Raw genomic sequence first — 22,133 nt, 5'->3', positions numbered from 1 at the left:
GCCCAGAAAGTCTATTTATCCTCCCATTTGATTTGTTGTATTGCGAGTGTACTTTTTTAGAATATGTGTTGAGTCTGACTCCTCAACTTAAAATGTTGTCTTTTCTAAAGCAAAGTTGGACTTTCCAGCAATAAAGTTTGATTGCATCCTGTTTAATGTTAAGTTCATACAAGTAACCTTTAAATAAGTATCTTCTAGATACCATGGACGTTTTATCCCCACTTGTCTACATATAAGGGGGTTTTTATATCTTGCATTCTGAAATTTAGTCCTCTTTTTGTTTTTTTTTCCAGAATTTTTTTCCTGAACAGATGGTGGCTTGGTGTCAACAGTCAAACTGTAGCATTCCACAGTCTGAGTTACTGCAGGTAATGCACTTATAAGTTTAAATGTATGTGCAGTACTAAGCATGACAAGCACTTTTATACAGTATGTAGTTGTGTTTTAGTGAGAGCACATTGGAGCAATTCAATAAACCATAAACCATCCCATGCAGGAAGAGATTGGTTGGAGGGTTACTGGAGTATGATTTAAACTTCATTCCAATAGGTTAATCCATGAAACACTGTGTTTAACTTAGTTTATGGAAACTAGAGAATATGAATGTCTACAAACTGAATGCATCATATGCCCCATCTGGTAGTCTTGTAGACATAGAGCAAGATCAGTAAACCATCTATCTGTATTGTTCAGCGATGGACCGAAAAATGTGTTTACAGTAACACCAGGTCTTTATGTTTCTGCCTCCACTGCCAGGAAGAAGGATTACCTATTGTTATTGTTTTTATTTTTAAATATTAGTCATTATAGGTGTCTGGCTAGTACGGGCCTACATGGTATATAATGACTGGCCATTTTGTAGGTTTTACTGAAGCCATATCCTACAACAGGTTGACAGCTTTGCGGGTCTCTAGTATCAGAAAGGGTAGAAAGGCATTAACTGTGTCCCATCCAATGACCTATAAATAGAAATAGAATTATAATATAAGTGAAAGTACTTCCAAATCTGACTTCTGAATACAAATACAGAACTGCACATAGGTACTATATTCAGTAAACCTAGCATTAGGGATTGCCTTAGCACACCGTGATGCACCACAGATAGCAGCCTGCTTTGTGATTGTACCAGCAGCATTTTAAACACTGACCGCCAATAATTTTATGATAACCCTTTAAAAAAGGTAGAGTTTTCATACAGGTAGTGGAGTAGTGAGTAGTACTACCTGTATTATGAGAAAAAAAATAAATGGAAAAAAAAATATTTCAGTAAGCGAAGAATGGTAGTGCTCTAGAGTGTTTACAATGGCCAAGAGAAGGTTTCATGAAATCATCACAGATCATCCTTTACATATGTCCTTGCCCCATATAATCAAGGCTTTCCCATAAGTGCCTCTGTCCTCTTTCTTAGCCCCCTCATATGCACCTATTATCTCCCATACCCATGCCTCACCAAGCATGCCGATGACCCCTCTCCCAATGAGTGGCTCTGTCTTCTACCTTCCCATGTTCACCTCTCGTCCCCATATGTACAGTACCACTGCCTCATTAAGCAATCAGCACTACTCATGAGTGTGTTTGCTTTCTACCTCCCCATGCCCTTATCTCCACTACCCATATGTACCTCTGCCTCCTGCCTGACCAAGTATGCCTCTGACTCCCCTCCTTATATGCCTACCTCTGCCCCCCCACCCCATGTCTACCTCTGGCCTCTACTTCCCCATTTGCTACTCAGAAGCACTCTTCCTATCTGTACCTATGCTGTGGCCATCATCTCTACTGTGCCTTTGCCCCCTTCCCAAGGCTGTGGCTGCTGATCAAAAGAAGCCTGGAGATTAGATATGCCTAAAGGGAACCAAGTGGTGATTGTTTTAGTGAAGCAAGTAAAAGAAAAAAACAGCTCTCTGGGGACGTTTGAAGGTACATACTTGGCCATCCACTCTTAGGGACTTGCCCATAGTAAATACATCTGTTGTGTAGCATCAACATGTCTCCTTTTGGGAAGCTCTAAAATTAAAATGGAAATATTGTATAACCATTATGCAGAGATGGAAAAGCAAATAAAGGTTCTAGTACATGTAAATTCAAAATGGCTTCTGTGCGGGTCACTAGTCGACCATATTTTAGTTTAGTTGTAATAATACTACTACACTGGGAATCCTCTACATTACCCCACGGTGACTATCCCCCAGTAGTTGTATCTGCTGGCCATGTAACGCTTACTTGATATGCACACCTCAGTGGCCTGGCAGTGTGAGCCTCTCCCATGTTTAACTGCTATTACAGAATCAAAAATTAGTGAGTAGCGGAGCAAAATTTTACAACCATGAAACATCTGCTACAGTAAATGGTAGAAGAAACTTTACAGTGGTTGTGTTCTGATGTCCTTCTATTGCTGTGTATTTTATACATCTAATACATGTCACCAGAACTTTTCTCCTGTAGACTTGGTATGTTCCCATATCAGAAATGGAGGGGTGAACAGACATTGGCAGTAATAGAATGTTCATATCATAGTGTCTGTTTCTGCTGCACTGTGGTTGCATTTTGTGATATTGATAGTTTATAATAATAATATCCCTTTCACATAGCAAATGCCGGTTCGCACCTCGGATTTGGACATGAGTCCGTCCCAGAAGCAAACCTGGCATTTGCAAGGTTTGAGCGTCCACAACGACCCGGCAATAAGCAATGGCGCATCATCGTGGGGCGGAGGTGGGTGCAGCCCTTGGACCTTTCCAAGTGATTCCTACTCCATAGTGTGAATGGGACCTGGGTTGCTCAACCCGGGTTGCCCTTTCATGCTGCAGAGCAACCTAGGTCCAACCTGGGATTAACCCTTCTTTTAACCCGGGTCGGATTGCTGGTTAGCTGCTTTCACACCGCACCTTGACCCGGGTTGATATGTCATTAACCCGGCAATAACCTGGGTCGAGGATGTGGAGCGAATGTGGTATAAGAGATGGGAAGAAAAATGGCCACTGAACTCGGGAACTCTAAATCCTACATCACACACACAATAGAGCAGAGGAACTTCTTGGGGACATATTGGACTTGACAAACATTAACAAGACTAAAATGACCAATGATTCTCCAAGAAAGGTTTAACTTTATATTAATGCTTTGCATAGAGTTCCCTCTTTCTACCTCTAAAAAGGTTATTATATGTAAACGAAGCCTGCAAGCTATATGGGGCCTATTTAACAGTTGCTGTATTTCCTTGAAAACTAACTTTTTTTTTTTTTTTTATTGCTGAAACTGTAACAGCCAGGGCTTAAAGTGGTCTGAGAGAGATGGTAGAACTCATTCCCCTCTGCACCTCTTCCCTCCCTATATTAGGCAGGCCCTGGGCTGGTGCCCCCTACAAACATTAAAATGGTGCCCTACTTCCTATACTTGAATATAGGAACAGTAAGCGCTAGGGGTGTGATATTACAATAAAATAACCTGGTCATATAATAGTACCCAGTTCAAATTGCTAAATAGAAATCAAAATAGAACAATGCCCATGTTACCCGTGTTAATTCTGCTCATACATAATACCCATAGTATTGTGCTCATTTCTTGTAATAATGCCCACAGTATTGTATTGTGTCACCCCACAAATCCTACTGCCCTGTACAGCCACAACTGGCTGGTGACCCCGTTCATTTTCCAGGTCGGGTCAGGTCTCCCACAGCAGTCACATGCACATGGCCTCCAGATGGGGAACCTCAGGGGAGCTAGGTGGGAAGTGCATTAAGGTGCCCGGTTTCCCTAACTAGTCCCTGACGGGGCAGCACAGGTGGTGTAATGGTTAGCATTTAATGCCTCACAGAGCTGAGGTCATGGTAGGGATGCCAATCCCGGGGCATTTTTTCAATTCCGGGATTGAAAAATGCTCAATCCCGGGATCCCGGGATCGGCATCCAAACCAAAAAGCCCATTATAAGCATTGGACCCACCCCGGCCGACCCGCACATCTACTTACATAAGGGAGCGGGCGGGCGGCCGGGAGTGGGTTTGGAGGTGCACGGTGCCTCCCGGCAAGTGCACCTCCATCGAAGACAGCAGGCAGGTGGGCGGGCGGATGCAGGCTGGCATGCAGGCGGGCGGCGGAGAAGAGGCGGGCAGGCGGAGGCAGGCCGGCGGTCACTGGTGACGTGTGGCCTGCGCAGCGTGACCTCTACTGTCACGCTACGCAGGCCGCACGCCGGGTCAGTTTACGGGAACAGCCGGGCAGCGTCTGAACGAGTGCTCAGACGCTGCCCGGCATTAGACTGCGCATGCGCAGTCTAATCCCGAAATCCCGGGATTGGATTCTCCAATCCCGGGATTGAAATCCCGGACTTTTTTAGGCCAAATCCCGGGATCCCGCCGATCCCGATCCCGGGATTGGCCACACTAGGTCATGGATTCGATCCCCACCATGGCTCTAACTGTGCAGAGTTTGTATATTCTCCCCGTGCTTTAGTGGGTTTACTCCAGTTTCCTTCCACAATCCAAAAATATACAGATTAGGTTAATTGGCTTCCAACAAAATTAACCCTAGAATATCTGTGTGTGCGTGTACATGTGGTAGGGAATATAGATTGTAAGCTCCACTGGGGCGGGGACTGATGTGAATGTTCAAATGTTCTCTGTAAAGCGCTGCGTAATATGTGTGCGCTATATAAGAAACTGTTAATAGAATATAGCTCCTGTGTGCCTTAAATAATTATTCAAGAAACCTCCATCATACAAACTTTGTTGAAATTTGGAGATAATTGAACTTTCTTATATATGTGGACATTTTATGTTATCAGAAGATAGACCTCTTGTTTTACATCATCTTTGCAAGTGTAACAATTGTATTGTATAGTATGTAGCATTTGTTTTTTATTTGTACCAGAATAAATGTTGGTTTGAAATCTTTAAATTAGAATAAATGTTTTTGTTTATTGTATTTGATCTGAGTTTAGCATTAATTCATTTTTATTGTAGTTTCTTTTGAGGATCAGCACCTCTATTTTAGATCATGCTGCATCACGGATCAAACAAAATAAATTAATATTAGTATATTGCACACACATTTTTTTACTTGCGCCATCATGTGATTTTTTGTTCGGGTAAAAATTGGCTGCTTTATTGTTAAACTGCATTTTAGATCTGAGTCTGACCACACCTCATCCAAATCTAAAGCTAAATCTGGCCCAATGTGGGCTATTCCACTATATACAGTAATATATGTGGTATGAAAATGATGGCCTCATGATGCCACACTGGCTGTAAGTTTTTAGTTCTTTTTGTTTGTCTTATGGCCCACAGTCACCACAATACTAGTGAGGACTGTTTGGAGCATTGGCAGCATTGTTTCACCTCTCTAGATTACATTATTTTTGCATCCTCTTGTTTCGGTCTATGGAAATCTGTATAGAAGGGGGCAGTATGGCAGCAGCATAAGCGATTGGTTGTCAGACAGACTGATCCAAAAAGCTCCTTAAACTCCCAATTAGCATCAATGTGTTTCATTCACTTACGGAACTATAGCAAGGCATTGTTAGTAATGTGCATCATTTTTCATTGAACATCATGGTATCTGCTACTGATAACTGTGGAACCTTTATACTCCTACCAGTCTATGAGCCTCAGTATTATAGCAGGTTGTATCCACCACTTGTGATATGCTGCAGTGTGGTGTATACTTCTTTTTGTACTATATTGTGCTCCCTACATCACTGCTAGTTTTTTTTTAATAAAGACCTCTCTATACAGTAATGCAATGCTGAACGGCAAGGCATTTCCCATAAAGGATATGGAATTTTTAAATGGAGCTGTTTAATAAATCATTAATAACATACTGTAGTGTGCTGAAAAAGTTTTCAGATATAATGTAACGTCTGCTTTCTAGGCTTACCTGCATAAGCCTAGAAACGTGCATCTGTATGACCGCTTCTAGATACAAAGACAGAAGGCAATACATAGTACATAAAAGTGTCATTACTTCATCTGGCTGTAAACTTAGTAGTATGAAGCATGTTGAGCACTTTCAGAGACTTGAGAAATACTTGAAGGAATCATATTTTTTTAAACTCCAACCTACTTCTATTGGGTACTTTCAGAACTGTATAGAAACAATTGTTTCCCAAATTAGGATTACCCAGAAATGACACATGCTGCATGTAATGGATGGTCACTTATATTTTTGTGGTGCATGGTTTATTTCCCATCAGATCCAATCGCATCTTAAGTGCTTTTTTCCAGCTGAAAGAGAGATGTTGGCGGGCAGTAGGAGGACTGGTGGGTGACGGTAGTGGCGGCGGATGGCAGAATTAGAAAAAAAATTAGGTACTTGTGGATTATCACGGCTCCCATTGCATGCCATATGTAATGGCATGAGATGGCATGCGATGAGATGCGATTTTTACCTGTTTTTAGCTATTTTTTTTTTTTTTTAAACGCGTCCTACGACCTTTTCATACCCCCACTATCCACGTCGGCGTGGAGTTGAGAATAGAAAGTGTGGCGAGCGCAGCGAGACACTGAGCCCGAAGCGTGGCGAGCGGACGCGGACACCTGTGAAGCCCGCGAGGGGACGCAGATACATGTGAAGGTATCCGCGTCCCCTCGCGGGGCTCGCCACGCTTCGGGCTCGGTGGCTCGCTGCGCTCACCACACTTTCTATTCTCAACTCCACGCCAAACGTGGATAGTGGGGGTATGAAAAGGTCCTAGGACGCGTACCGCCGCCCCTCGCGGGCTCGCTGCGCTCGCCACGCTTTGGGTTGGTGTTGATAGTGGGGGTGGTACACACTGAAAAATGACATTTGGGGGCATTTAACATGTTTGCTACACATTTCAATGCATTTGGATGCATTTCAGTGCAAAATCGCATGCGATCGCATCGCATGCGATTTGACTGCATGCGATGCGATTTTTTAGCATGCGATGGACATCGTGGGAGCCGTGATACTCCACAAGTACCAAAAATTATCAAAAGACTGTGTGGTCCTCTGATAGGCTGAGCTCACTGAGGGCCGTTAAGTCTTTTTTAAAAATGTTTTTCTTTTTCAAATTCTGACGCCAAACGCTACATGCTAGTTTGCTTTAGTTGCTCTGCCCACCAGCCCTTCTGCTGCCCGCCGCTGCATGTCACAATGCGATCGCACATGTAATGCTGGATCGCATGCCATATCTCACATGTGTGTGGGCACCATTACACCTATTCTACCGGTGTAACTATTTATTCACCTACATCTATTTATATATTAAATGCTCATCATTTTTACTAATTGCTTGAAAAACCCCCACGTGAGTATACACTGTTTGTTAAATAATCTCCATAGTTACATCAGTCTCACTATTTATACACATTACTAGCAATCCTACCGCACACATCCGTCCCTCCCTGACTATTGTGCCAAATATACTAGTGCAACAGTCTTCCAGACTTTCCAATATGCTCAAAATAAGTTCATGTGGGATGACTTTTGGAGGACCTCCGTGGTTTGTGGGTTTTTCCTTTTCCCATTTAACAAACTATTCAAAGCGAAATATGTAAATAGACAGCAAAGGGTTTATCTTGTATGAAAGGAAAACTGCACTTTAGTAAGCAAGCATTTTAACAGTTAAATTGTGGGAGTGCCTTTAGGGTAATTTCATGTAGCAGCATGCTGGGTAATGAAAGCGCAAGGTGTTTGAAAAAATGCTTCTATTCTTGCTATAGAGATGGTTACGTACACTGCACTACAGAATCAGATTGCCACTTTACTCATGTTATTTTTTTTAAACTGACTTGTAGAAATATATGAATTTTAGTTACCAAGGTTTAAGAAGAGACTGTATGTTCTAAACTTGGACAAAATTGATGTGGACTGGTCATCTCATTTCTCTCATTGGGGCCAGATTCTCTATGCTTCAAAAGTGATAAAATGGAGAGTGATAAACAGCCAGCCAATCAGCTCTTACCTGCCATGTCACAGACTGTGTTTGAAAAATGTCAGACAGGATCTGATTGGCTGGCTGTTTATCACTCTCCATTTTATCACTTTTGAAGCATAGAGAATCTGGCCCAATGAGAGAAATGAGATGACCAGTCCACATGTCTGTGAAATATCCGCTAAAAATGCCAGCCTCGCTCATAGCGACTGTGTTTTTTGGGGTGCAGTATTTAACTAAACTTCAATTAATTGACTTCAGATCATTTACCGGCAATAACTAAAGTGATTCATATTTCTCGACTACGGCTCTGGCATTTCTAGTGGATATTTTGCACATCTCTTACAACATAGTTGGCACTCACAGCGTTAATGAAGGCATAATCTGGGATCTGGACACAAAATAGCTTGAGCAGTGGTTCCCAAATGCGGTCCTCAAGGCAGCCCAAAAGTCCAGGTTTTAAGGATATCCATGTTTAGGCAACGGCAACATAATTAGTACCTCAGTTTGATTTAACCCATCTGTGCACAAGCAGAGAATTCTCGAAGACCTGGGCATTTAGGGTGCTCTGAAGACTGTTAAGCATGGGTCCTCAAACTGCAGCCCTCCAGATGTTGTGAAACTACAAATCCCAGCATGCCTTGCCACAGTTTTAACACTCCCTTATAGCAAAACTGTGGCAAGGCATGCTGGGATTTGTAGTTTCACAACATCTGGAGGGCCGCAGTTTGAGGACCCATGCTGTTAAGGAACCATGGAGCTAGACACAAAATGAAAGGCATATTCTTCCTTAAAACATGTATTGGATTTGCTGGAATTCTCTTCAGTGTGAAGTAAATTACCTACCACCTCTTGCATAAGATAAGATTTCATTCTTACATTTTTAGAATTTTTTGAACACCAGCAGCTGTCCAGAAATACAAGGCTTCTTGTATGTTAAAGAGATTGGAAAAAAGTCTTGGAAGAAACTGTTTGTGTGCCTGAGGAGATCTGGACTTTATTGCTCCACAAAAGGAACATCAAAGGTATAACTTCTGAAGCATGAACGTGGAACATTAATGTAGTTAGAAAGTTAATGTACATTTGTAATTGATCTTATAATGTCTCATGATGTTTTGACATTACATATCTTGTGAAGTCCATACTGATTTTGTGCTTTAGTATGTGCATCCTTAAACTTTGGCTATAACTAGTCTTTTATTTCCAGAATGGTTCTATCTGCAGCAATGGCCCATCCAATTAACCCCAGGTTTTGTTATTTTTTTTCCTTTTCAATTTGACATGGTTTCGATGCATACCATCCCACTCCATTATCATATTTTTAAATATTTTCAAATACTTTCCCTGGCAGGACATAGCTATGATGTTGAACGAGAGCAGTCACATGGTGTGCTTTGTCTGCTGAAACATCTTGATTAGTGGATTGATCCTGACAAATTGGCATAACGTATGGAAGGGTGGGCATGAAATCGGCCAAATAATTTCTAATCCGAATGTCCTCCAGGAATGGTAAGAAGAGAAAAAGTAGACCCTTGCAGTACAGGCCTCTCAAAGCTGCAGGCGCCCTCTTGCATGTATCAATGGTTTGCACCAAAGCCAAAGGAACACAATCTGCTCTGCTAGGTTGCAACAGTCAATAAGGACATGCTCCTGAATGCCATTTCAGAGCGGATTACTCAAAACCTCAGTTAGGACTGTGTTGCCATATGGTGAAGTCTGAAGCCCATGTGGGGGGTCTAGAGTACTCTCAATGGTGAGACGAGCATTCCATGGAACAGATTATAATGGAGATGTTCTAAAACAAACAGAGAAACGTCTATGTTGTCAGTAAACCTCTAAACCATGCAGTCTTCTACTTTTCTACTATACAGTAGACCTTACTTTATGATGGAACATACAGTAAGCATACAGCATATGAGAAGCTAGACTCCATTATTGTCAACTTACATTTTAATTATGGAAAGACTTTCACTGGATTATATCTCTGATTATCATTGCCTGGCTCATTAGCTGCACTTATATGTTCCATTAGGTCAAACCCTTTGCTATGACTAGAGAAGAAAAACTCAAATGTTAGAAGATCCAACAAATAATTTTTGCAAATTTTTAGTTGTGATCTTCCCCGGGTTGTTCTGTCTCTTAACTCCCGAGCTGTCTGCAACAATTTCCATCTGCTTTGCATTAATCTGAAGACCCCAATCCAGTATCCTGCATTCCCACTAAGTCCGTATAGCATTATATGATAATCTATAGTATGGAAAGGACTCCTGTTATGTTACAATGAACTATTGGAACTCCGATTTTTTTCTCATTCTGGCCTCCAATTGCTGCTTTTTGTTGTACATAGGATATTAGAGAAGATCATTTTCCACCGAAGAGTCAGCAGAATATACTTGGAATTGGCTATGCAAGAAACCTCACTGACACTACATGCTGTTCTTGTTTTTAGTTTTAAAATACCTGGAAAATCTTTCATCATATACAGTAGGGTCTTTTGAGAAATTTGACAGGAAAATCTATCCTGGTTAGCTAGGGATTGACTGATGGTGGATTTTGTCCTGGATACAGAATCAGTAAGGTGTAATGGTGACTCCCCCACTGAATTTGAACACTACACGGATTTTTGGATCATTTCATGTCTGAAGGAGTTGATACTGTAATTGCTGGGACTTTAGTTCGAATTATCATTTACTGTAAACGGTTTATTGGGAACCCTGGATCAACTTGGCTTAATTCCAGGTTTTGAATATGGCTAGAAAAATATTTAGTTAATTGGGATAGATTTATGTACTTATCATATCATCTCATTTATGCTTGCATTGTGAAAAGCCACTTACGTAGGGTTACCACCCGTCCGGGATTACTCCGGACAGTCCGGTAATCAAGCCCGGTGTCCGGAGTCCGGACGGGTGGTATTCCCGGACTACACAATGCCTGGGAATGGACGACAGGAGGGAGATGCGCTGCACACCTTGCACTGCTGCCAGGAGGAAGATGTGGTGCTCGTGTAACATGCTGCTGCTGCTGCTGTCCGTGTATTGGACAGACAGCGGCCGGTGCCGGCAGCAGGGAGGAGAATGAACTTACATTGGATGTTGAAGTAGTAGAGAGCAGAGCAGCAGCAGCAGCAGGGGAAGTCCCTCTACCTCCTTCACTGCGGTGCTGATCACATGCTGATTAGAGACCCAATTGGAGGAAACTATAACACACTCCTTTGATCACTGAAATAACACAGAGGATTTCATAGCATGGCGTTCTCTGTGAGTATACTATCTGCCTCCTCTGTCTCTGTGGCTCCTGCCTCTCCCTGCAGCTTCTCTCTCTCTCTCTCTTGTCTTCTCATCACCTGTCCCACCACCTCCCTGCCCAGTATCTGCCTTCCTCTCCCTGCCCAGCATCTGTCCTGTCCCCCCCTCCTGCCCACCATCTGTCCCCCTTTCTCTGCCTAGTATCTGGCCTATCTAGCTGACCCTTATTTGTGCTACCCCCTCCCTGTCCAGTATCGGCCTTCCTCTTCCTGCCCAGCATCTGTCCCCCCTCTCCCTGCCCACCATCTGTCCCCCCTCTCCCTGCCCACCATTGCTCCCCTTCTCTCTGCCCAGTACCTCTCCCCCTCTGTCTGCCCAGCATCTTAACCCCCTCCCTGCCCATCATCTGTCCCCCCACTCTGCCTGGCATCTTAAACCCCCTTTTGGTGTCCATCATCTATCCCTGTCAGTGTCTCCCCACCATCTGTCTCCTCTGCCCAACAACTATCCCCCTCTCCCCACATCTGTCCCCCCTCTCTCTACCCAGCATCTGACCTCTCCCCAGCATCCATCTCCACTCTCTCCCAACATCTCTCCCCATAGGCATGCGCACTGGGTGTGCCAGGTGTCCACAGGTACACCCTAATGCACCAGCCGCCGCTGTCGCTCGCATCATGTGCAGAGACGGAGCTTGTGTGGGCAATGTAACAGAACGTGATGTGTTTCTTAAGTGATGTCCGCCACGAGTCGTAGGTAGCGCTGTAATGGTGGCTGCTGCCTAGCAGTGTGCAGCGGCCGTGAAGGCAGAGGACAAGGAGGCAGCAGCAGCAGAGGCAAAAAAGTGGAGGCCTCTTTACCCACAACAAAAAGGTGATAGGAGTGAATTTGACCATGCTACCTTTAGTTTGGGGTGTCTATCACTGATTGACCCTTAGTAGTAAATGAAATGTGGATTGCATTTAATGGTGCAACAGGTGAGGCGAGAGAGAGTGAATAAAATGTAAATGGTTTATTAACCCCTTCCCGACATATGACGTACATTTACGTCATATGTCGGTTGCGGGGGAATCAAGCCAGCTCACGGAGTGAGCTGGCTTGAAAGAGAGCAGGTAATGGCTGTATATTACAGCCAGGCACCTGCTCTCACGGCCACGAGCGGCGAGTTCGCCGATCGTGGCCGTTTAACCCTTTAAGCACCGCGGGCAAAGCGCCCGCAGTGCTTAAATAGCTGATCGGAGGGGGGGCGCCCCCCTCCGGCGCCGATCGCGGCCCCCCGCGGCGAGATCGGAGGGTGCCGATCGGTTGCCATGGTAGCCAGGGGTCTAATGTAGACCCCTGTGCTGGCCGTGTCAGCATTCCTATTACATCCTGCCTGAGGCAGGATGTAATAGAAAGTGCTGAAAATCACTATGTTCAGCCATAGAGCTCTATGGCTGAACCTAGTACAGGCGATCGCGCCCCCTAGTGGTCAAGTACACTAGGGGGCCTTGTAGTAAAAGTAAAAAAAAAAAAAAAAAAAAGTTAAAAAAAAAAAAAAAAAAATATTAAAAGTTCAAATCACCCCCCTTTCCCCATTTCACAAATAAAAATAAATAAAAAATAAAAAAAATAAACATATTTGGTATCGCCGCGTTCCTAAAAGTCCGATCTATTAAAATATAACATTAGTTATCCCGCATGGTTAAAGGCGTAAACGGAAAATAATTCCCAACGCCAAAACTACGTTTTTTGGTCGCATCGCCTACCCAAAAAAAAATAACTAAAAGAGATCAGAAAGTCGCCCATATCCCATAATGGTATTAATTAAAAAGTACACTTCAGCCCGCAAAAAATGAGCCCTCACCCAGGTCCGTAGGTGGAAAAATAAAAAAGTTATAAGCCGCAGAACATGGCGACGCAAATTAGAAAAACCGTAAAAGTTGCTATTTTTTTTTTTAGTGGTAAAACATAACGAAAACTATATAAGTTTGGTATCACCAGAATCGTAACGACCCATAGAATAAAGATAACCCATCATTTTAAACGAACTATGAACTCCAAAAAAAGCGTAACCAGCGCAAAATTGTGGAATGGCGTTTTTTTTTTTTTTTACCCCACATTGAATTATTTCCTGATTCCCCAGAATATTATATGGTATAGTAAATGGTACCATTACAAAGTACAACTTGTCCCGCAAAAAAAAAGCCCTCATGTGTCTATATAGCCGGAAAATTAAAAAAGTTACGCTTATTTGAACGCAAGGAGGAAAAAAAAAAAAAATTTAACAAAAAAGGCAATGTCGGGAAGGGGTTAATTTATCATCAGTGTGTTGCCAGTAATTATTATTGGCAACACACCGATGATAAACTAATAAACCATTATTATTTTTTTCATTCTCTCGCCTCACCTGTTGATCTGTTTCGCTATTTAGTACAATCCACATTTCATGATTTGCCTGGACTTGCACTACCCCCAGGGGTGGGGACTGGAACATCTGCTGTATGGCTGTGTATAAGCAGGGAAGGCAGGCTCTCCCAGAACTTTTCTATGCCCTCCCTAGTGCCCTGAGTCACTATATGCCCTCCCCTGTATTTCACTATGCCCTACATACCATCCTGTATTGTTCTATGCCCTTCCTACATTGCTCTATACCCTCCCTAGCATCCTGCATCTTACAATGCCCTCCCAAGAGCTCTACATCTTACTATGCCCTCCTTAGCGACCTGCATTTCTCTATGCCCTGTCTAGTGCCCTGAGTCTCTCTATGCCCACCATCCCACCCTGCACCTCGCTATGCCCTACATCAGGGGTCTTCAACCTTTAAGACAGCGTGGGCCACCTAAAAAAATCCAGTGAAGCCCGAGGGCCACTAAACTCTACTGCAGTATTTCGGACAGCCCCATAGAATCACAGCTCCCCTATAACGTCAGCACAGTCCTTCATAGATAATTGGCACAGCCGCCCATACTCAGCACATAACCCCCCCCACACACACATACCCCAATAGTCATCAGCAGCCAATTTGGGTTCCAGTGTAAACAGTAAAATATGTGCCCCCCCCCCATATATAATTTGATATTGAATAAATTGCACGCGCCGTAGGCGCGCTCCCAAAGAGGGGTGTGGCCTTATTATAAGGGGCATGGTCTAATTATAAAGAGTGGGAACTAGCAGGAAAACAGTTACCTGACACCTCTTTTGCAACCTGCATGACCAGACATTGGTTACCGCAGGAATGGTCTTTGTCCTCACACGCTTAAGTTGACTGAAGGCTGCACAGTGACATATAAACATGAAGGCCCACACAGTGAACTAGTATGCCTCACAGATCAAACCCAAACAATGAAAGGCTAATTAAATCAATATACACTGTTACACTGTTTATCCGTAATGCCCATTACACATTGTGCATCACACCATAGTGTCCATTAGACATTATGCCACACACCGTAATACCTGTTGTACTTTATGTCATACACCGTAATGCCCATTACACATTATGCCGCACACGTGATGCCCATTACACATTAATCCACACAAAATTATGCCCATTGCACATTATGCCCCACATTAATGCCCATTATGCCACAGACCATAATGCCAGCAGTACTCCTGCTTATACATATGATGCCCCAGCAGTGCCCCTCACCCAATGCCCCAGCAGTGCCCCCACACAATGCCCCAGAAGTGCCCCTCACACAATGCCCCAGCAGTGCCCCTCACACACAATGCCCCAGCAGTGCCCCTCACACACAATGCCCCCAGTAATGCCCCACACACAATGCCCCCAGTAATGCCTGCAGCTTTGCCAGGTCCCCTACTCCCACCAGCTGTACCTCCTCAACCTGCAGCTTTGCCGGGTCACCTGCTTCCACCATCCATGCCTCCTCCTGCAGTTTCGCCGGGTCCCCTCCGCCAGCTGTGCCTCCTCCTCCTGCAGTTCCTGCGCCAGGTCCCCTGCTCCCGCCAGCTGCGTTGCCTCCTCCCGCAGCTTCGCCGGGTCCCAGCTCCCACCAGACGTGCCTCCTCCTCCATCAGCCACGCTGGATCCACTCCTCTGCCCTGCCTGCAGCCAATGAAAATCGGGTAGGCGGCACCTCCCTCGGCAGCATTTTCTTTTACTTTAAAAAAAAAAAATTCTGTGCATGGCGGGCAGAGGGCCACTGAGATCAGCTCCGCGGGCCACTCGTGGCCCGCGGGCCATGGGTTGAAGACCCCTGCCCTACATACATCTCTCTATGCCCTCCCTACCTCTCTATGCCGGCTGGGCAAACCCTAACAAAATGATCTGCACAAGTCTATACAGGTGTACACACGGAGCGAGTTTTGCTAGTGAGCGACTTTAACTAAGCGATTTGACTAAATGCACCAATTTTGACTACGCAATTTTGTCTGGCCGATTTTGACTATACTAGAATTAACATACTTGCTTGGTATTCATTGCAGATCGCCTAGTGGATATCTCCCTCAGCCGTGATTAGCAGCGATTTTGACTAGACAGCCAGCTATCTAGTAAAAATATTCTTGCCTGGCAATTTTTTTTTACGAAGCGATATTATAGGGAGATTTGTCTAACCTTGACAGAGATCTTTACTAACCTTCTAAGCAATTTTGACTATGTAGCCAAAATCGCTTAGAACAGTGGTGGCCAACCTGTGGCTCTTGAGCCTCATGCGGCTCTCCCCCTTGTAAAGTGCGGCTCCTGCTTCCCGCCGCCCAACGTCTGTCCCAGTCACCCCTGCTGCCGGTTCCCTGAATCCCTTCTCCTTCTGAGGGGAGGAGAGCGCGCACCGCGCATCTCTCCTACCCCTTACTGTGCATCCTTGTGACTGGGCCGTCCGCCAATCAGAGCTCGTGGGCCAGCAGCCAATCAGGAGTTGGCCAGTGAGCTTTGATTGGTGGGCGGCCCAGTCACAGGGAAGTGAGGGGGAAGGAGATGCGCGGTGTGCTGTGCTCTCCTCCCATCTGTGACATGACAGGACTGCAGGAGGACACCAGACTATCCTCTTCCTGCCTGGCAGCAGCAGCAGCAACAACAGTGAGTGCTGCTGATGGGAAATTTGCACTGTGGGGGCATACCAGCTTTTTGGCACTGTGGGGGCATACCCGGCACCGTGTGGTGCATACCTGGCACCGTGGGGGGCATATGTGTATCTGGCACTATTGGGGGCATATGTATATATGGCACTGCACTATTGGAGGCATATTTTTTTGGGCGCATGCGCCTTCGGCGCGCGCATGATGTCGGCTCTTTAGCTTGACTACCGATATTTTTCAGCTCTTTACCTCTGACCGGTTGGCCACCCCTGGCTTAGAAGGATTGCTCCATGTGTACACCCCTTAAGTCTGTCACCCTCTCTCTCAGCCCAGCATATGGTTGCTCCTCACCCTCACTTTGGCCAGCATATAGCTGTCCTACCCTCTCTCTGCCCAGCATCTGGCTCCCCTTGTTCCACCTTTTCCCTTCAATCTTTATTCCTTGTACCCCATCTATCATTTCTATACTCTATCCATATTCCACCATTTTCCCTCAGCACCCACTTTTCCCTTGTACCCCTCACAACTCACTATTCCTTTCACATTTCCCCTTCTTGTGCTTCATCTTTCCTATTACTATTACTATTTCCTATTATAAGGTGCATGACTACTTTGGATTTTATGTGTAATGGACATTACTGTGAGCGTTATGTATAAGGGGCACTACTATTGTTGGCATTGTGTTTTTAAGTAATACTGCTATCGGATTTATATAGAAGGGGCAATGCTACTGTGGGAGTTTTAAGTGGCACCACTGTGAGCATTATGTTAAAGGGGCAATACTTCTGTGTATATTCTGTTTTATGTATAAGGGTCACCATGTGCGGTGTAATGTGAATAAGATTGTGCTACTGTATGGTGTAATCAAACTGGTGGTACTATTGTATTGCTATGCCCCTTCCTTATGATACCACACCCTTTATTTGTGTGTGCTGTCCCTTTATTAAATATGGGAGGGTGCAAATATAGAGTATGCAGGAGGGCGCTGGACACCCTAACACCGGCCCTGTGCGCACCTCTGCCGGGAAAGAGACAGAAAATTTAGCAATGGGAAATCTTAATCGTAGGTTTTCCACTTAACTTCCGTATAGTATAATAAATTATACTGTAAGCTTGTGAGCAGGGCCATCCTACCTTTTGACTGTCTGTAAATACCCTGTTTGTTGTATCACTGTCTCCTTTGTAAAGTGCAACGGAATATGCTGCACTATATAAGAAACTGTTAATAAATAAATAAATAATTATGTCTACCCTTCCTAAGTTTACAAGTTTCCAAGGCAACGCATACTTCCGTACCTTGGAGTATTGAACTGGAAGTGGTTTATTTATTTTTTAACAGTTTCTTATATAGCGCAGCATATTCTGTTGCGCTTTACAAAGGAGACAGTGATACAACAAAACAGGGTATTTACAGACAGTCAAAATGTAGGAGGGCTCTGCTCGCAAGCTTACAATCTACAATTCCTATTACTGTCCTTGCGGATTTGCAATTTGGTTCCTAGCGGTGATTCTACTTTGTGTTGTACATATGGTGTAACGTCCTCAGAGACTGGGGAGGTCAGTGGTTTTGCGGATGTGGGGGTGGGGGGGAGAGAAAGGGGTCGGCTCAGAGGCTGGTGGTGGTCAGCGTTATGTTGTCTTATTATTTGTACACCTAGTACATGATCGGAAATCTGGTCCCATCTGTAATCAGTGACATGTCAGAGCTGCACAGCAGGAGTGCTCCATGTTTTGCACAGATTATACAGATGCTGTATTCCACCTGCCTCCCAAACAGCTGCTATTACAATGTACGTTAGGTTTGCTTTTTAGGATACAGTACAGGTAATAGTGTTCCTGCTAGGCTGTTTTAGCGGGCGCCCCGCTAAAATAGCCTGCTGCCTGTCCCGCCGGAGTGCACTGGTGAAGCCCAGCGCCGCCGTAGATTGCGGTGCACGGCGCTTTCCCGACAGCTCGGGGACGTACTCAGAGCCGGGCAAGCCCCATTCAGTGATGCGGCGGCCCGGGCATGCCCCCTTCAGTGACGCGACGGTCCTGGCACGCCCCCATTTGTGCTGCCCAGGCACACCCCCATTTGTGACGCTGCGGCCCGGGCACGCCCCCATATGTGATGTGGTGACCCAGGCACGCCCCCTTTAGTGATGTCGGCGTGCCCAGTCCTCCCCTCCAGCGCCCTGCCCAGTTTGGTTCCTAGAAGGAACACTAGGTAATACCTAACATCTCCCCTGATTATTGTATCATTACCTGACAATGGGCCTAATTCACCTGATTGCTGCTGTGCAAATTCGCACAGTGGCCGATTATCGTTACACTGCACATGCATCTGGGCTGCAATTCACGTGTGCAGCGTTGGCCAGAGCTGAAATCCTGCTACTTTTTTTCTATCACTAGCCATGCACAAAGTGATTGACAGGAAGTTAAGTATTGTCCCTACTTTAGAAAATATTGAGTTCTGGCATAACCAGTAATGGGCACATCATGGTGTGTGACATAAGGTGTAATAGGCATTATGGCATGTGGTATACTATGTAATGGGTGTGTGACGTGTAATCAGCATTACAGTGACATTTTTGGGCAAGCACTGTCCACACTCTCCCTGCCTTACAAAAAATTTGTTGAGTCCTGCCATGACGAGTAATGGGCATAATGGTGTGTGTGGCATAATGTGTAATGGGTCTCACAGTGAGTGGCATAACATGTAATGGGCATTACGGTGTGCAAAATCAAGAATAGAATTGGTTAAAAAGCAAAGGTTAAAAAAAAACATGATAAGACGGGTCAAGGGGCGGGCAACTGTCCGGGAATCTCTCAACACAAAGGTGGTAACCCTACACTTACATGTTATGTGGCTTACATTGTCTTGCAGTGGTTCACAAACTCTGTACCCCACACTAACAGTCCAGTTTTAAGAATCTACATGCTTAAGAAACACAACCTAATTAATACAGTAACTGTCAATTTGATTGTACCAACTGTGAGCTAGCATGGATATCCATAAAATCTGGACTGTTCGGATACCTTGGAGACTGCGTTTGTGAAACCATGTTTTATTGTATATAAAATTAAAATAAGGTAACAGTCATCATTTAAATTGTCCAACACAAACAACATGCTGCTCTATAAAATCTGGTATTTCGCTTAAAAAAAAAAAAAAAAAAAACAATGAAACCTTAATCTAAATATTGTATATACATACAAAGGTTATATTGCCCTTTTTTTTTCATTAGTCACTAATGAATTAGTGTTATTTTTGTATTATGGCTTTTTTATTTAGTATCTGTTTTGATTCTATGGGGTGTATTCAATGCTTTCTGCGAGCTGTGACAGCGAGCAGTGCTGCCTGCTCGCTGTCACAGCTCACAGGATCAGTATTCAACTGACCCCCTGCACATGCTATTTCCCCCTCAATAGGTTTTTGGGGCGTGGGGGAAATGGCATGTGCGGCTGCTAAAACAGTGAGGCTTGCTGCTAAATGCTGGGGGTCCCTGCATTAGCCACAATCCTCACTGTTTAGGGTAATCTTTGCCGTCCTCTGACATGCATGTTGAATAGGGTGATCGGCCGGCTTGGGGGTTAACAGCGAGGATCGCTTGTTTTTGGCAATCCCCACATTAAATACGCCCCTATGTTTGCTGGCCTTCTTTTTGATACATTGGGGATTTCCTATAGTGAAATTGTAACTTCTCAAGTACACTATATAATAAAACAAAAACCTTTTTTAATTTAAAAATATGAGGTACAATTTAAACACCTGCAATATTAAAAACACGTAATATATTGGTTTTGTTTAATGCCTTTTCAATATTAAATGTTATTTTATACAGGAACCAAGACACTTGCAGGGAATATCAGACTTAGAAGATAGCAATATTTATTCATTGATAAGTTGTAAGAAGTTGTATAATTCACCAACAGACTTTGGATTTTGTGTCAAGGTAAAGAACAATTGCATGAATATATATATATTTTTTTTTCAAATGTATTTAATGTAATTTCAGTACAATGAAACTCTAACTTAAAGTTATTAATTCCTGAATACTTCTTGTAAATTAAGATTTTGTTGTGCTAGTAACTGCAGCACCTTAATAGACCAAGGCGAATCATGTAGCTTTAGGAGGACATACCATAATAGTCATGGGGCAGAGCTACATGTCCCATGTGTGTGCCGAATACATTTGTATAGCTTGCCAGGGCAATTTTTCTTGGAGTGTTGTATTAAGACAATGACTGTGCGGAGAGTCACATTTGTTTTTTTTTAGTTATCCTCCCAGCATTTGGGAAAAAGTTATTTGCTGGGGAAATTTTATTCTAAGAAACACTAAAACTAAAGTTTGCCACACACTATGGCCCCCAATTGAAGATATACCTTATAACAGTGTCCCAATTCATAGTATACAGTAGAATATCTTCATGCCCCCAATTGATATGATACACAGTAATCCCACCAATTGATATGTTAGCCTCAGCCCCATGTGTCCTTTTTTATATGCCCCCCCCCCCCCCCCCCTCAAATGGCTCCACCACTTAAATGCTGCGATACTTCCATCTACTGAGCCATTGTCTTGGGTGTGGTATGGCAGGCGAACCGTTGGGATTCTGATGGTCAGTATACTGCTATCCGAATCCTGACCATCGGTACTCCAAAAGCAGGCCCCTTGCGGGCTTACTGCTTTTGCAATGATGCTGGCTTGGTGGTTTGCTGCGATCGCCACAGGTTCTATTCTCCCTCTTTGGGGGTCACGGACCCCCACAAGGGAGAATAGACTCTGTCAGTCAGGATCCCAACTGTAGAGCAATTAAACAGTCGGGATTCCAATGTCTGAGTATTGAATCTTGGCTTTCGGGCCGTCATGCAGAACCCGTTGTCTTTCTGCCTGCTTCTTGTGAGTCTGTAGCCTGTATTCAATGTGACCAGCGAGGGGGTTAAATGGCAGGGATCACCCCAAACAGCGAGACTCGTGGCTAATGCAGGGAGCCCGCTGCATTTAGCCAGGAGTATTGCTTTTTTTGCAGCCGCATACGCCGATTCCCCTTGCTCCAAAAATGGACGAGGGAGAATTGGTTTATGCAGGGGATCAGTTGAATACTGACCCTGCGAGTTTTGACAGCGAGCAGGCATCACTGCTCGCTGTCACAGCTCACCAGCAGCATTGAATACACCCCACAGTATCTACACCACAGGCTCTATTCATAACTAAATAGTACTTAGTGGAGGTGGCCATGGAGCAGCAGAGGAGGCTGATTTGGCAGTGAAGTCATTGGGACACACCCGGTGACATACATCACTTCTGGAGGGAGTTGAACAGGGAGTTGATCAGAGGAATCTAGATTTGCCTGGAGCCAGATTTCAGCAAGAAATAGGCCCTGTTTGACCACTCCTGTGCTAGGCTATTACTTCATCAGCACATTTGTTGCTGTATTGCACCCATTCACCTCTCTTCTACATAGTCAAAATGAACAGATTAGATATCTCTTTCTACTTTCTGACTAACAGAAAAGCTTTACCCTCACTCTTCTAGTCAGGTCTTTCCACCCTTGGGACATATGCTAGTTGTAGTGTTTGCACATTCATATTAATTTGTAACAGTGTTCTCTTCTTGTACCGCCATTTTATATTTGATTGGTGTCTCTACAGTCAGATTTCAGTGCAAGATTCTTTACTTGTGTATTATCAAGGCGCCCGGCTACGCTACATTTTCAACGTAGGCTAAGCTACGTTGTCAATGTAGCTGGCACCGTGATAATACAGGAGGCAGCACTGGGAGCTGGGTGGTGTGGGTTATGGTTTATACCCTCCTCCGGGCAGCGATCCCAGATGACTCCCCGGCAGCAGCAACGGTCACTCCCCGGTGGCAGCGTTCAGTCCCCCTCCGGCACTCACGGCGGTCGCTCTATGTAATTCAGCGTAGTGATGAACCCCCACTATCCACGTCATACCCCCAGTATCCACGTCGGCATGGAGTTGACTTTATAATGT

General features: G+C 44.4%; 1 protein-coding gene across 1 annotated transcript in view; it reads left to right on the top strand.

The window, feature by feature from the left end:
* Window positions 1–22,133, top strand: part of GRB10 (growth factor receptor bound protein 10) — a 229,515-nt gene that overhangs the window by 178,486 nt on the left and 28,896 nt on the right. Inside the window, 3 exon segments of the mRNA XM_083188204.1 lie at window positions 294–368; window positions 8,780–8,917; window positions 19,981–20,091. Of these exon segments, the coding sequence (XP_083044330.1) occupies window positions 294–368; window positions 8,780–8,917; window positions 19,981–20,091 (324 nt within the window).

This window comes from Crinia signifera, chromosome 5 (genome assembly GCF_055691185.1).
Source record: "Crinia signifera chromosome 5, ASM5569118v1, whole genome shotgun sequence".
NCBI classification, from domain to species: Eukaryota; Metazoa; Chordata; class Amphibia; order Anura; family Myobatrachidae; genus Crinia; species Crinia signifera.
Note: the sequence above shows the minus strand (reverse complement) of the source record. Positions and strands in the feature narration are given on the sequence as shown.